General features: G+C 38.1%; 2 protein-coding genes and 2 pseudogenes across 2 annotated transcripts; all 4 read left to right on the forward strand.

Moving 5' to 3' along the window:
- Positions 1–2874: 2874 nt before the first annotated feature.
- Positions 2875–4065, forward strand: LOC122317913 (protein PHOSPHATE-INDUCED 1-like). Its single transcript, XM_043134994.1, has one exon. The coding sequence runs from the start codon at positions 2993–2995 to the stop codon at positions 3947–3949; it is 957 nt and encodes a 318-aa protein (XP_042990928.1). The 5' UTR covers positions 2875–2992; the 3' UTR covers positions 3950–4065.
- Positions 4066–6644: 2579 nt separating this feature from the next.
- Positions 6645–7839, forward strand: LOC122317776 (protein PHOSPHATE-INDUCED 1-like). The gene has a single exon (XM_043134777.1). The coding sequence runs from the start codon at positions 6756–6758 to the stop codon at positions 7710–7712; it is 957 nt and encodes a 318-aa protein (XP_042990711.1). The 5' UTR covers positions 6645–6755; the 3' UTR covers positions 7713–7839.
- A 1788-nt stretch (positions 7840–9627) lies between these two features.
- On the forward strand, positions 9628–10932 carry LOC122274314 (annotated as a pseudogene).
- A 175-nt stretch (positions 10933–11107) lies between these two features.
- Positions 11108–13938, forward strand: LOC122318758 (annotated as a pseudogene).
- Positions 13939–15464: the final 1526 nt, after the last annotated feature.

Consider the following 15464-nt stretch of genomic DNA (forward strand, 5'->3'; position numbering starts at 1 on the left):
ATCGTTGAATTTCTTTCTCTATTTTCATGATTTTATAACACAACCTAATTTATCAAGAAAATAAATGAAACAGGAAAAAAGTGTTGTGGTAGTCTATAGTCATGAAAATAGTTTATAAAAGTAAATTTGTAAAATTTTACGTGAATTGTTCGATTTATTTTATAATAAAATTAACTTTATAACATTAGTTACTAAGTTAGACCACATCTTTTTGTAAGGTTAATTTTATGAAATCATTTTTGTGGCTAAGATTTATTTCTCAATTCAAACATATTATTATCATAAAGTGATTCATGATAATTAATTGATAGTAAACATGTTAAGTGAAGACCACTTTTTATATTGTTTGTGCTAATTTAAACAAATCTCACAAGATAGGAAAGGAAGAAATGGTCATTTTCAACTCAGTGAGGTAGCACAAGACCATATGAGATGTTCCAAGGCATGGTATTGTATCCATACATACAACCATAATAATGAATAGAAGATAAATATAAGAAATATAAATAGAGATATAAATATATATTTACGTAGATCAGCACAAAGCTTATGTTTACGGATTGTTTAGAGGGTAAATTTATTATAATATAAGTATTTTAGAGTCTCTTATTTTTTTTCTATACAATGGAGGTTAGAGACATTTTTTCTAGAGAAGATCCTCTCTTTGGAGCTCTCATCATTCTGTTGAAGATGATTTCTGTATTTTCATAATTGTCGCCTGATCATCTGGACTTCTAATTTCTCAGATCTCAAGTCTCATTTTATTATGATCCTGTCAGTGATAGGTGAGGAAGTCTATTTTATGTCCCTCATCCTTTGCATGTCTGACTTGTTTTTCTCTCATTTTTTTTTTTTTTTTTCTTTCTTTCATATTTTCATCAGACATTTTTTTTCCTTAACCCCTTCCTATCTATTCCCACTCGCCTCTTGAGAGTGTGGCCCTTTGATGAGCTTGGCCTAATAAGGGTGTAATCAGTCTAATTAGGGAGGTCACAGATTGAAGTTTCGATCTATCATTTTTGTCAGACCAAAGTATTACCTATTGGTCCAGAGGGTTTGATTCGGTCTATGAATATTTTTTTCCACTTTTTTATTTTCTTGACAAAAATATTAATACAAAAAAAATTTAAATCAATGAAATTAAAATTAAGTGATCACTTTAGCATTTTATATATTATTAAAGTTTATTGTATATATGGTCAATGGTTATACTTAGTGAAAATTAGACAACTAATCTATACAATTACTATATAAAATAATATATTATATAATATTTAAATATATACATTCGGCTTGTCTTGGTTAGGTCCAGTCCAAAAAAAATACACTTCAAGACCGACTAATAAGACTATCGGTCCAATCCGGTCTAAACCGAACCAATAGGTCCGGTCTAGACCGATAGGCTTACACCCCTAAGGCGAGTGTCCACATTAGGTTCCTCATAAAATTTCTTATAATTTAGCTAAAAATCATATTTCCTAAAAATTTTTTCCTAAATTTTACTCATTTTTCAAAAACCTCATACATCTTATTCTCTATTATATTAAAATAATATTTATTTATTTATTTTTCTCTCACTTCCCTTTATAAACTTAAAATAATGGTTCGTAGATAAACAATGGATCCCCATATTTGGAGATCCTCATATTTGGGGATCCTCGGTAACAACCTCATCCATTCACCACAAAATGGGGAATGGGATGGAGACCGATTTGGGATGAAATTTTCAACCTTTTTCTCAAAATTTAGGAAATTTGTGCTTTTACGGTATGGGATGAATGCTTTGATATGGCCGAGCTTACTATTTTTATCCCCTTAAATTTGCATCTCTAAATTTTTCTTATTAATTTTTAGTTTACTTGATAAATCGTTAAAAATAACAATTTACATCCTAAAATACTAAATTTAGGATTGTATCACTTGTCCAATTTTTATATTGATATTATATAGGGGAAATTTCGAAGACTTTTAGTGCAAATTCAAGAACCAGTAGTTTTAGGATTCAAATCTAATTCTGGTTTTCTTTAATTTTGGGGGCCGGAAAATCACAAATGAATGTTAATTATGATAAGCCACTTAATTATGGGGTTTTAAGTTTTATCTCATTTTTCTTTGAATTTATAAAGCTACTCATTTTTATGGGAATGAAAACCTGACACGTCAAGGTGGGCCGTACTCATTGTTACTATTGAGGACAAGTTTTTAGACTCAATAGTTAATAATTGATTGGATAACTTGAATACAGTTTAAATATGATCAAAATGAAAGGAAAATTGTAAAAAAATATAAAATGACTCTAAGAATTTACATGAGATGTGTGGCCATGCATAATTAATAGTAATTACACCACGCTTGTCGACTATCTAACCTTACTAAATGACACATCCGGTTAGCGTTTTTCTCCCCGGATACACCTTTCGCAAAGTGGGCACAGTTTCGTGCTTTTCAAACCTAACGAAGCTGGGTTTTGTCCCATTAGCCCAATAGCTGGCCGAAAGGCGAAAGCTGTTGCGTTCTGTTGACTGAAAAAGATCGATGATGTGGCTGAAAGCGAACTACGTCTCGCAAAATTCGGCTAAAAAATAACACGAGCTCACTGGAAAACAACAAAGCACTCATTTTTCGGGTCCCCTGCTATTGGCTGGCGTAAACCTGTAATGTTGGTGATACTTTGTTGACTCAATATAGAGTAGATTAAGCAGAGAGCGAGAGTAGGTTGCTCACAAATCGTTTTTTTAATAAAAGATAACGCGTTACCTACGGCTGGCTGGCACCTCAATCTCCGGCAATATTAATTATCATTCTCAATGTTAAATGCCTGTGTTCGGTCCCTTCCTCGTAGTTTCTCACCCGTACTTTTGACCCCTATATATATTCCTCCCCGCTTGCTCCTCTTCTCCACATCTCAACTCCGCATAGCTCTCTCTCAATTCTTACCTCATTTTCTGCAGTTGCTAACCCTGTCTCGGATATTTCAGTCCATAAATTTATAATGGCATCTTCAGGTTGCACCAATCTATTATTTCAACTACTCCTGGTCATCTCCCTATTCCATTTCTGCTTGGCGGCGAGGAGACTCGTTGAGTCGGATGAAACCCAAAACACTCTTCTTTTCCAATATCACAATGGCCCTCTTCTTACTGGCCAAATTTCTATAAATCTGATATGGTATGGCAAATTTAAGCCATCTCAACGAGCCATCATCTCAGATTTCATCACATCCCTTTCTACTTCCAATCCCACGATGGCGCAACCGTCCGTTTCCAAGTGGTGGAAAACCACCGAAAAATACTACCACCTCGTTAACACCAAGAAGCCTTCCGGTCTTGTCTTCTCATTGGGTACCCAGATGGTCGATGAGAGCTACTATCTGGGTAAATCACTCTCGAATAAGCAAATAGTTGAGTTGGCATCGAAGGGAGGCCAGCAAAATGCCATTAACGTGGTTCTGACCTCAGCGGACGTGACCGTGGAAGGGTTCTGCTCCAGCAAATGCGGTACCCATGGATCTTCGAAGGGAGCATCAGTGAAGGGTAAGACCTCCAGGTTTGCTTACATTTGGGTTGGCAATTCGGAGACTCAGTGCCCGGGACAATGCGCGTGGCCATTTCACCAGCCCATCTACGGGCCCCAGAGCCCGCCTTTGGTTGCTCCCAACAACGACGTGGGTCTGGACGGCATGGTCATCAACCTGGCTAGCCTTTTAGCCGGTACAGCCACCAACCCTTTCGGTAATGGCTACTTCCAGGGTCCAAAGGAGGCGCCACTCGAAGCTGCGTCGGCTTGTCCTGGTGTGTATGGCAAGGGAGCCTACCCCGGCTATGCTGGGGACCTTTTATCGGACCCCACAACTGGTGCTAGCTATAATGCAAATGGTGCTAATGGAAGGAGATACTTGCTTCCAGCTCTGTTCGACCCCCTTACCAAAACCTGTTCCACTCTGGTCTAATAGAAGATCCTGTAACGGACCGTAGAAAATAGAGATAAGAAAGAGATTTGATTGTTTAATTCATTATTTATTTTGTAATCCCATGGAATGATAAACTTTTCCATTATATTTATTTATTTTTATCGTGCCCAAAACCTAAATGAATCTTAATCTTAAGCGACACATTCCTAAAGGCAAGGTTTTATGACTGCAGGTCCTTTTTTTCCCAGTCAAAACCAAGAATGCTAATAATGTTTGCAACTAGTCATTCAATGAAGTTTTCTTCTTTTTACAAACCAGAGAGACTCATTACAATTTTTCAACAAATGTCAAATATAAATACTTCTTATACTGATCGACAATATGAAGAAGGTAAATAGTCCTTGCAATATGGGATTTTTCGTCCATTATTTAAGATCACATGCCACCTAAACAACAGCGTAGCGTCCAAGTCCTCCACCACCTCCATTTTTATGATCATCACGCAAGGTGCGTGTAGAATATGCACCTCCCTTCTGGACGACGCTGCACACTCAGATTTGTTTTCTTCACCATTTTCTTGAAAGAGTTCTTCCTCACTTATCCATAACATACGAGATTATTTTAAGAAATTGTTTTTATTAAAAGAAGTAATTTTTTTTCACATGAAAATTAAATTTATACATAGTTTCACATTGGTTGGTTGTTAAACCAATATTAATTCATCTCAAATCAATTATTAATGAGACATATTGACAATGTATTTCAAATGCTTTTGGACAGCAGGCCCTTAGCAATTTGGGCCTTTAATCTCGAACTTGCAAATATGAAGCAACTCCAAAATCTGGTAGTTGGGGTGGCTGCTGAATAGAGCTTCCAATGCTTAAGTTAGTACAAGTCAAAAGAAGAAAACCCAAAGTGGGTATCAATGAGTAGAGTACGCTCGAGACCAACCTCTGTTTCGGTATCTAGGAGTTGTTTTTATATCTGTGTTCGGGGTTAGAGACCCATAACTTGCGACTGGGTGAAGGGGTGTCCTCTTGGGATCTTCCCCTCCAGGTCCCATTCGCTGCGGCATGGCCCTCTGATGAGGTAATTGTTGTGATGTAATTCTATGATAGGTGCATTTAATGCGACATAATTATTTGGTGTTGTATTAGAGTTTAGTCCTATCGAGGTGGCACGTTTTCTCTTTCCCTTGTCTGGGCAGTCTCCTGTGTTTCCAGAGTCGTGATTTATCCCTGACCCGGCTCCTATACCTGACTTGTTTGAGTTGAGAGGTTTCAGTCAGGCTGCCGTGATGCTTAGCGAGTTTAGGCCTTTTAGTACTGGGCTTGGCTTCTCGGGCCTTTAGTTGTTGATGGAAAACTCTCTTGTTTTCTATGGACTCAACTTACATTCCTGGGCTTGAGGTTTCAGAGAAAATCCCCCTAACATGACCCATTACTTTTTCAATATCTATAAAAAATAGTTAAACTAATCTCAACTTATTTCATGCATTTCAATTTGAAAAGTTAAACTAATTTTAACTTAAAAAAGTTAACAAATCTCAATGAAATATACAAAATATTGTTATTTATAATTCAACTCATCTCAATATCTAAATGTAGCCTTATAACAGTAATTTATGAAAAACTTAATAGAATGACTTCTTACTCAAATCATATAATAAGAGACTGTTTCTATTGAAAAAAAAAAAAGTGCATGGTAGAAATCTTAAAAAAAAAAAAGGTGCTAAATTCGCAAATAGATGTGGTAAAGACGGTATGGATTGGTTGGGAGCGATAATGAATCCCGCACAAAGTGAATTCCAGCTGTAGGCTAGAAGCAAGGTTTTAAAGCGCCATGTCAATAGACACTGTGAGTGGACCACAATACAGGTAAAAAGAAAAACCCCACCAGCTAGCCAGTGCCCCATACGCTACGCGCCATTATGCCGCCCCATGACCCCAGCTCAAACCCCAATAGGCAATGCATTGCGTGGACAATAAGTTCGGCGATGCTCCACCCGCCCCAACACGGAAGTCCATAGTCCTGACATCCTCAGAATGTCAGCACCAAGCACCGACCATCCTTCCTCGACTCTGGAGTTTCCCAACCCCCCAATCCCCACCCAAAAAACACCTTTCCGACACTTCTAAACAATTGGTGTAGACATTGTCAAACACTTCTACCAAAACTAAAAAAGATATAATTATATTAGAAGATAATTACGATGACTTTCGGTATAAAACTAATAATTTGGAGCTATGAGTGCCTTGGTGTGAATTATGGAAAGGGTAATAATTATTCAAGTCAATGAGTAGTTAAAAACAATGGGCCTGGCTGAGCTAAAACAGCTATGAGAATAAAAGATATAATACCATCTTTAAAAAAAAAAAATTCACATGCCCCCGCTTATAGTGATTCCTCAAATAAATCCAGACCAGTAGCACCCATTTTTTTGTCCCTCACCATCTTCCTCGTCTTTGGCACTTTGCCCATTGGGCAATATAATTAGTCCTATTCCTCTTAGCTGTTTAAGACCTGTAATGTTAGTGATATTTTGTTGACTTAAAAGTAGATTCGGTTGGGAGTGCCACGGACGAATTGATTAAAAAAACCACGCGTTACCCGGCTGGCATCTCACTATCTACCAATAAATTTCACTTTCGAATGCAGCTGCCTGTTAGTCGTCCCTTCCTCGTTGTTTCTCATCCATGCTTTTGACCTCCATATATATATATCTCACCCAAAACTCTTAATTCTCCACATCCCAAACTCGATCTGCATAGCTTTCTCTGCTTTCTACTCATCTCATCTTTTGTAGTGAGTAATTCTCTCTGAGATTACAACCCTGAAATTTATAATGGCCTCTTTGGTTTGCATCAATCTATTACTACAACTGCTTCTTCTCATCTCCCTCTTCCATTTCGGCTTGGCAGCTAGGAGACTCGCTGAATCAGATGAAACCCAAAACACTTTGCTCTTCCAATATCACAATGGCCCTCTTCTTACTGGTCAAATTCAAGTAAATCTGATTTGGTATGGCAAATATAAGCCCTCCCAACGAGCCATCATCTCAGATTTCATTACCTCCCTTTCTACTTCCAACCCCACAACGGCGCAACCTTCAGTTTCCAAGTGGTGGAAAACCATCGAGAAATACTACCAACTCGTCAACTCCAAGAAGCCCTCCGGTCTTGTCCTCTCATTGGGTTCTCAGACAGTCGATGAGAGTTACTATTTGGGTAAATCCCTCTCGAATAAGCAAGTAATTGAATTGGCATCGAAGGGAGGCCAGAAAAATGCCATTAACGTGGTTCTGACTTCAGCGGACGTGACTGTGGAAGGGTTCTGCTCGAGCAAATGCGGTACCCACGGATCTTCGAAGGGTGCATCCGTGAAGGGTAAGAGCGACAGCTTTGCTTACATTTGGGTTGGCAATTCAGAGACTCAGTGCCCCGGTCAATGCGCTTGGCCATTCCACCAGCCCATCTACGGGCCCCAGAGCTCGCCCTTGGTTGCACCCAACAACGATGTGGGTCTGGACGGCATGATCATCAACCTGGCTAGCCTCTTAGCCGGTACAGCTACCAACCCATTTGGAAATGGCTACTTCCAGGGTCCAAAGGAGGCGCCACTTGAAGCTGCATCGGCTTGTACGGGTATGTATGGCAAGGGAGCTTACCCTGGCTATGCCGGGGACCTCTTGTTGGACCCAACGACTGGTGCTAGCTATAATGCAAATGGTGCTGATGGAAGGAAATACTTGCTTCCAGCACTCTTCGACCCCTCTACGAAAACCTGTTCCACGCTAGTCTGAGAAGAGGGCTGCCTAAGTATCGGTTGTTAGTGTGTACAATATAGTAGACAGTAGACAAAAGAGAGTAATTCTTTTATATATCTTATTGATATGATGCTTAAATAATAAAAAAAGTTAAATTTCTTCATATGCTATGTTCTTCACTCTTGGGGTTCTTTTCAATCTGTTTCTCTTCATTATTCCAAAAAAATCCTAGCCATGAAAATTGGCTCTATTCTAACAGCATTATAGGGTCCCCCAAAATTCGAAAAGAATATCAATGTTAAAAATATCTGTTAGGTAGTAAGTACACATTGCAGATACATTCTAACTTTATACAATTATTTGGTGTCCCATGTACCTGGGCACCTAGGCACTCCCATATGAAGAGATCAAGACAACCCTTGCCAGGAAACATTTTTAAAACCGTTCTCACAATTAATTGATAACGGTTTGGTTCGGATACAGTTAATGTTGGGCAGTTGGCATAGAGTTCAATTTGCGACTGCTTCTCACCTTTTTTCAATGTTAATGGTAGTCCAATACATAGAGCATAGAGTGGCCCATCCACCTATAACTCAAAACAACGAGTCAAGTACATCATTGTTCAACGCGTAAACCAATAAATGACATTCTTAGAATGTCACCCACGTATTTTGCTACACGTAGCTAGCTTACCATTAAAACAAATTTATGTAAAGGCAAGCCTCAAAGACCGATTAAAAACGTTTCCATTAAAAATGAAATAAAACATGGTAGATAATTATTAAGTGTTAACACCTAAAAATAACGCAACGGTTGGGAAGGGGAGAAAAAGACGAAATACACAGATTTACATAATTTAATATTAGGCCTACGTCCATAAGAGTTTAAGGAGGGAAGAATCTACTATAATAAACTTGTTTTATATTTTCTCATCTTCATTATATAATAGATCTCGAAAGTCTATCTTCTGGTGATGAAAATATCGTCACTAGAACTTATTTCGTAAGATTGAACAAGTCTTCTAAGATAAATCTGGCTTAAGGGTTCTGGAAGTGTGTTTATACCTTTAATCTCTGGCTTATTTGTTTTATGTCACGTCACCAATTTTTTCTCCTAACACTCTGCCATCTCCCATGCACTTGTCCTCTCATTTTCTCTCTTTCTCCCCTCCTTATGAGTTTTCCCCTTTGAGCTGGGCTAGAAAACACCATGGGCTGTTATATTTTATGAGTTTTCCCCTTTGAGCTGGGCTAGAAAACACCATGGGCTGTTATATTTTATCCCTTACATCAGGTATTATCTTCGAAGTTGTTTGTATATCTTTCCACGTACGTAGGATAATGCCATAAAATCTTCGTTTGTGCGTAAGAGCTTTTTTCGTCGTTGATCGAAATATAGACGAATTAAACAACGTGAACTATATATTCTTTTTTATATCATTCTTTCTTTTGATCAGCCATCTTCAGGGCAAACATAAATAGTAAGGACGTTCACGCTAGAATAAGGAGAGAGGGATCTATTACAGAGGAGCTCCATTAATTCCTTTGAGCTATAATCCCCCTATAAGCACCGTGTCTCCGCCGAGGTGCTTATAAAACGAGAGAATCAGATCAAATCCTCGATGTATCTATATATCAATTCTCAAACGTAATAAGAGTCGACAAGTACTCCTTCCCAGGATACAGCTGCCACAATTAAACTAGTCAAACTCACGCCGCAGCCTCACCACGACGTGCCTCTCACTCCGACTTCAGCCCAGCTGTTCCCACGAGTTCGACAAATACATACATACATACATACATACATACATACATACATATAACATATATAACACTCCCACGTACATTCTCCTCAGCAAGCAATACCTAGCTGCACTCTCAATGGCTTCTTTTTACCGCATCCTCATCTCGCTTTTCATCGTCTCCTCTCTGCCTAACCCTGCCATCGCCACCTCGCGCTTGCGCATGCTCTCTTTGGTAGAACAACCACCAATTATCCTCAAGTACCACGACGGTCCACTTCTCAAGGGAAACATTACCATTAATCTCCTCTGGTATGGGAAGTTCTCCACCGCTCAACGTTCCATACTCGTCGACTTTGTACTTTCTCTTAATGCCCTGAAAACCCCACGTCACCGCTCCGTCAAATCGTGGTGGAGTACCACGGGACAATACAAAGGAGGCCCATGCACCCTCGTCCTTGGGAACCAAATCCTAGACCAGAAATACTCGCTCGGAAAATCGCTGACGAACGAGCAAATTACACGTCTGGCTTCCAGATCAGCAGGTAACAAAAGCAATGCCATCAACGTCGTGCTTACCTCGGCTGACGTAGCTGTTGAGGAGTTCTGCATGAGCGAGTGCGGCACCCACGGGTACGCGTCGTACAAGAAGGTCAAGTACGCAAACGCCTGGGTGGGTAACCCGGCAACCCAGTGCCCGGGCCAGTGCGCTTGGCCGTTTCACCAGCCCGGTGACGGAGCCAGAAATTTAATCAGGGGAGTCAAATAAAAAATTATTATATAGGAATATTTACAATAAAAAAATATAAAATGTCTAAACTTGTAATTTACATTCTTTTAAACAAACAAAATTATTAAATATTAAATCTAAATCAAAATTCTTAAATATTTCTCTTTTAATATAGACAATTAAAAGAGGTTAGAAATACTATTAGACTAGTACTAATTATAGCTAGAAATTTTTTTATTTATAATAAAAATTATATATTTTATTTTATATGAGATATATTTTATTTATTTTATTTTTATATTAAATAAAATTTTATGGAAGAGCCAAAATAATTTTTAGAGGAGGCAATATATGATAAATTAATATTATTTTATTAAATCAAAAAAATTAACACATGATATTTTTTTTTTTCAATTTTGTAGGGGGCATGAACGTGGCTCCGCCACTGCACCAGCCTATAAACGGGCCTCAGACCCCGCCGTTGGTTTCGCCTAGCAGAGACGTCGGGGTCGATGGAATGGTCATCAAAGGCAACAGTATTGGCGGGAGCGGTGACGAATCCGTTTGATAACGGTTACTATCAGGGACTGTCGGAGGGGTCGTTGGAAGCGGTGTCGGCGTGCACTGATATATTCGAGCAGGGGGCTTTTCTAGGGTATCCGGGGGAGGTATTGGTGGACAAGATGACAGGAGCTAGCTTTAATGCGGTCAGGCTGAACGGCCGCAAGTACTTGCTGCCGGCGATGTGGGACCCCCATACCTCCAAGTGCAAAACGTTCGTGTGAGATACATATGGATGAATGTCAAGAACATATTTTAGAGTTGCGTGTCCTAAGTTAAAATGTTAAAGATTATTTTCATATTAATTCATTTTTTTAATGAATATTCTATATATCTCGTTTCCATCTTTGATTCAATTTCGCATTTAGAACAGTACTAGCTAGTTTGGTTCAGATCGTCATGGTTGTGATGATTGTTTCTTCATCATGATAAAATTACACACACTCACACATATATATAGGCTAATATATCATGCTAATTAACTGCACTTTGACATAATTTGTATAACTCAGTTATTTTGTTCTGGAATTGAGTCTTATTTCGTGTGAACAATCTATCTTATTGCTGTCAAGAAAGACCACCCAATTATATTGGAACAGGGATGATATGATAATCCTCATATCGATATATATATATATTATATCATTTTATATATAATTTCATATAAATTTATAGCTTAGGTACTTGAGTTGGGTATTTATATATATATATATATATATAAATTGCTACTCATCTTTATTTTCCTATTTTTTTACTTATCGTATCATATAATTAGTGATTAAAAATATATATATATAATAATATTTTTCGAATTTAACATTAAATAAAAAATAATTAAATGATTATAATTAAATAATTTTTTAGTCATAAAAAAATTTCATAAAAGTAAACTAACTAACGTAATTTTACGTGGTGTGTTAGATTATAAATCTTCTTTTATTCTAAAGTAAATCGAACATATAATATGAAATTATATTAGTTTATAGCTTTATTTTCTGTAAAATCTCTTTGTGCTATAGTACTTACTTCTCAATTAATTAACAACTATTTAAAAAATTAATGACTTTTTGAGGTGGAGAAATGCTTTAATAATAAAAAACTTCATAAAAATAAATTTATATATTGAAGTAATTTGATGTGATATTATAAAATTAATTTTATGATAAAATAAATCTAACGAATGGTTTAAAATTATATCAATTCATAAATTAATTTGTGTGAATTTGCTATTGCAACACTTCGTGCATTGAGTCATAATTTTCTGCAATAAATGTGTGAGAGTTTGGGTTTGATAGATCTGGGCTCAAAAACTCAGAAATAGGGTTTTGCTACACGCAGTCGGGAAACGCTGTCGGCGTGCAGTCGGCTGTACGGAATGAATAAAAAAAAATTATAAAAAAATTATTTTATATTCAGGGGGACCTGCATGAATTATAAAAAGCTATAAAAATAATTTTTTTTTTCATGTAGGTCTTGTATTAATTTTTTTTACAGCCGACTGCACGCCGACTGCATTTCCCGACTGCACAAATCATTTCTGCAGAAATAAAAGCTTGAATTCGTGCTATTTTGTCCTGGTGTCTCCTTTCAAGTCCTCTCAATTGCTCTGAAAATACAAACACCTCTTCTTCTTCCCAGTGCCAACTCCTCTATGCTACCCACAACCCATAGAGTCTTATGACCACCAACATTCCCCCAAACCGCCCCAAATCCCATCCCCACCGACCACCACCACTGCTGCCACCACCACCATTGCCGCCATAGTCCAAAGTCAACCCGCCCCCGACATATTGCCCCATCCCCTCCCTGACCATTAATCTTCCCCCAAGCAAATAATCCCAATAGGCCATAATTCTAGCCCAATCCCAAAAGGTCCCTCTTATCTTGTTAGAGAAAAATATAAAAATAATGTAGTGAACTAATCTGTTCAAGAAGATCAATCTCCTGAATTTTCTGTTGGTTGGGAATCAGAATATTTTCATTGATGCTTTCAATAACATTTATAGACGATTGACTCAACTGACTGGCAATATAATTGCCTAATTACAAGGGATTGGAAATAAATCCTTACTGGCACATGAATGCCGAAATACACGGAAGGTAACAATTGAAATTAAAGACATGAAAACCACTAAGGACATGACGCCACTAGTTATCTATTTACCAACAACTTAGATAACAACTTTTATTTGCAATCTTGACTAATTCAGTAATTTGAAATAAACAAACATAACTCTTAAGACTGTGGGCCTAATGGCCACAAGTCCCTTAGGCCTAATTACTAGCTTGGCCTGTAACATGTCTCCCCTCCCTACCACTTCCTACTCCCTACCAAAAGAATCCTATTCCCCGACAACATTCGCAGCTTCCAAGACTCAGGTGCCGCCAAGGACTTCCTCGACTTCATCGTCACTCTCTCTGAGTCCATCCGCTCCCACAAAATCTCCAACCCATGCCACTTGTCCCCGACAATAAACTCCATTGTCTCTATCATCGAGACACTAATTCACTGGATCGATGAAATCCCTATGCTTTAGCAAGCCTCTTGCTATGGCAACCTGTCTTACCCTACGTGGCATGACCGCCTGGCTGAAACCAGGGAGTCCTTGATGCTCAATTTTCTTCTTAACGATCTCTAATCTACCACGGTTGAGATTGTTCCATATTTCGTCAATAGTTTTGGGAACTCAAGTCACATTGACTAGGGTACTAGCCACAAAACCAACTTCGCTGCTTGGTTGTACTGCTTAGCTCGATTGGGGCTAATCAAAGAGGAGGATTACTAAGCTATTGTGGCTAGGGTTTTGGTGAAGTATCTCGAATTAATGAGAAAGTTGCAATTGGTTTATTGCTTGGAGCCTGCGGGTTAGCACCAAGTTTGGGGCCTTGACGACTATCATTTTATGTTGTTTATCTTCGGTCGCAACTTATCAATCACAAGTATATGAAGCCCAAGTCAATTCATAATCAGGATATACTGGATAATTTTTGGAATGAGTATATGTACCTTGCGTGCATTGCGTTTATTAAGAAGGTGAAGAAGGGTTTGTTCGCAGAGCACTCACCCTTATTGGATGATATAACCGTAGTGCATACTTGGAACCAAGTCAATAGCAGGCTACTAAAGATGTACAAGGTTGAGGTAGGTCCCTATCATGCAGCATTTTCTGTTTGGGTCACTTATCAAATGGTATGTGGCCTTTCCCCCTTTCTATGAACAATCAGGATAGTATTATGTGCCTAAGGAATTGTCCACTTTAGTCACTTTTTTTTTTATCCTTGGTTAAAACATTGGGATATTTATAAAGTTGAGGTCAATTATTAGGATACATATGTTGTCCTGTTTGCAGCGTCTTGTGCTAGACTTCTTTTATTTTTCAATTTGTCATTGCTTTGTAGGCATAAATTGATAGGCATGCGCATCCCTATATATATATATATATATATATATATCCTCTTCAGTGTTTATGCTCAAGGAATTGCTCTTTTCACGAGTAGTTTGATGTTGTGATTAGATCATTTAATTTTCTATAGAGCATGCATTTTGCAATGCACCCTAGAGGAACATGGGTTATCTGGTCAGGTCTAATCTCAATTTTCATGACCTTGGAACGTGGTGGCAATTAGGCCTGCAACCCAGCATGAAATAATCGATTTGGGGCCCGATCCAACCCGACACAACAACGGGCCAGAAGCCTAAAAGATCCGGCCGACCCAATTAGAATAAAATCGGGTCGAACCCGTATGACCCCACAACAACGGGATCCCCTTTCTTTTTCTTTCTTGTTCTTTACTTTTCTCATGAGCCAAACAATCAAAACCACAACAGACCTTTTATTAAAAAAATAAAAAAAGCCACCACAGACCATGCTCCACAACAAGAACCCATTTCATTTTTCTTTACCCAACATCAGGATTATTTTTTCCCTCGTTTTCTCATGAGCCAAACAACAAAACCACAACAAACGTTTTCTCATGAGCCAAACAACAAAACCACAACAGATTTTATTCAAATACAGAGAAAAAACCCACACGGGTGTATCCGAAAATGTAAATATTTCTTTGCAACACCTTACGTTTTCCATCGTTCCCTGACTTCTGGTGCCTCAACAACAAACAGGTTTTTATTTTTATTTATTCCAAAAAAAAAAAAAAGAGAGAGAAGAAGACAGAAACAAACAGTATCCCTATTGGTTACCACAACCAATACTTGAAATTTGTTTAAAAGTTTAAAAAGACCTTTGTTTCTGTTATTAGTTTTCCTGTGTGCGCTTCTCATCGTTCCATGATCCAAAAGTTGCTGCTGCTGCTTTCTATGGATGTTTATCTGCGCCTGTGTCAGCCATCGACTCTTCCATAGAAGCTTTGAGAAAGAAGAAAAATAAGAAAGATGACGACTTGGAGGTGTAGTTTGGTAGGTGAGTAATTTTGCGGAGAGGTAGGAGCAGTTTTCGCTCCAGAGATTTTTCTATGGTCTGTTTCGGGATTTGTTTTTTCTAAGAGAAAAAAAATATTATTTTCTTTTTGATCGGAGGGTGTAAGAGAACAGCAATTGTGTGAGTGTACGCTCAGGGCAGATGTTGCTATTTTGAAGCTAGAACCAAAGATTGTGTGCCTCTCCAAGATAAGATGCTTACATACGGACGGGTTGAAACGAAATGAAAACCCGTTAACTAGTCAGGTTGGAGATCCGATCATATCATAATCCGATCAAATACGGACCGGGTCGGGCTATTTTAATCGGACCTATCGGATT

This window comes from Carya illinoinensis, chromosome 8 (assembly GCF_018687715.1).
Source record: "Carya illinoinensis cultivar Pawnee chromosome 8, C.illinoinensisPawnee_v1, whole genome shotgun sequence".
Lineage (NCBI taxonomy): Eukaryota > Viridiplantae > Streptophyta > Magnoliopsida > Fagales > Juglandaceae > Carya > Carya illinoinensis.

Excerpts from the sequence above, each read along its gene's own strand:
- LOC122317913 (XM_043134994.1), top strand. The coding sequence starts at position 2,993 with ATGGCATCTTCAGGTTGCACCAATCTATTATTTCAACTACTCCTGGTC.
- LOC122317776 (XM_043134777.1), top strand. The coding sequence starts at position 6,756 with ATGGCCTCTTTGGTTTGCATCAATCTATTACTACAACTGCTTCTTCTC.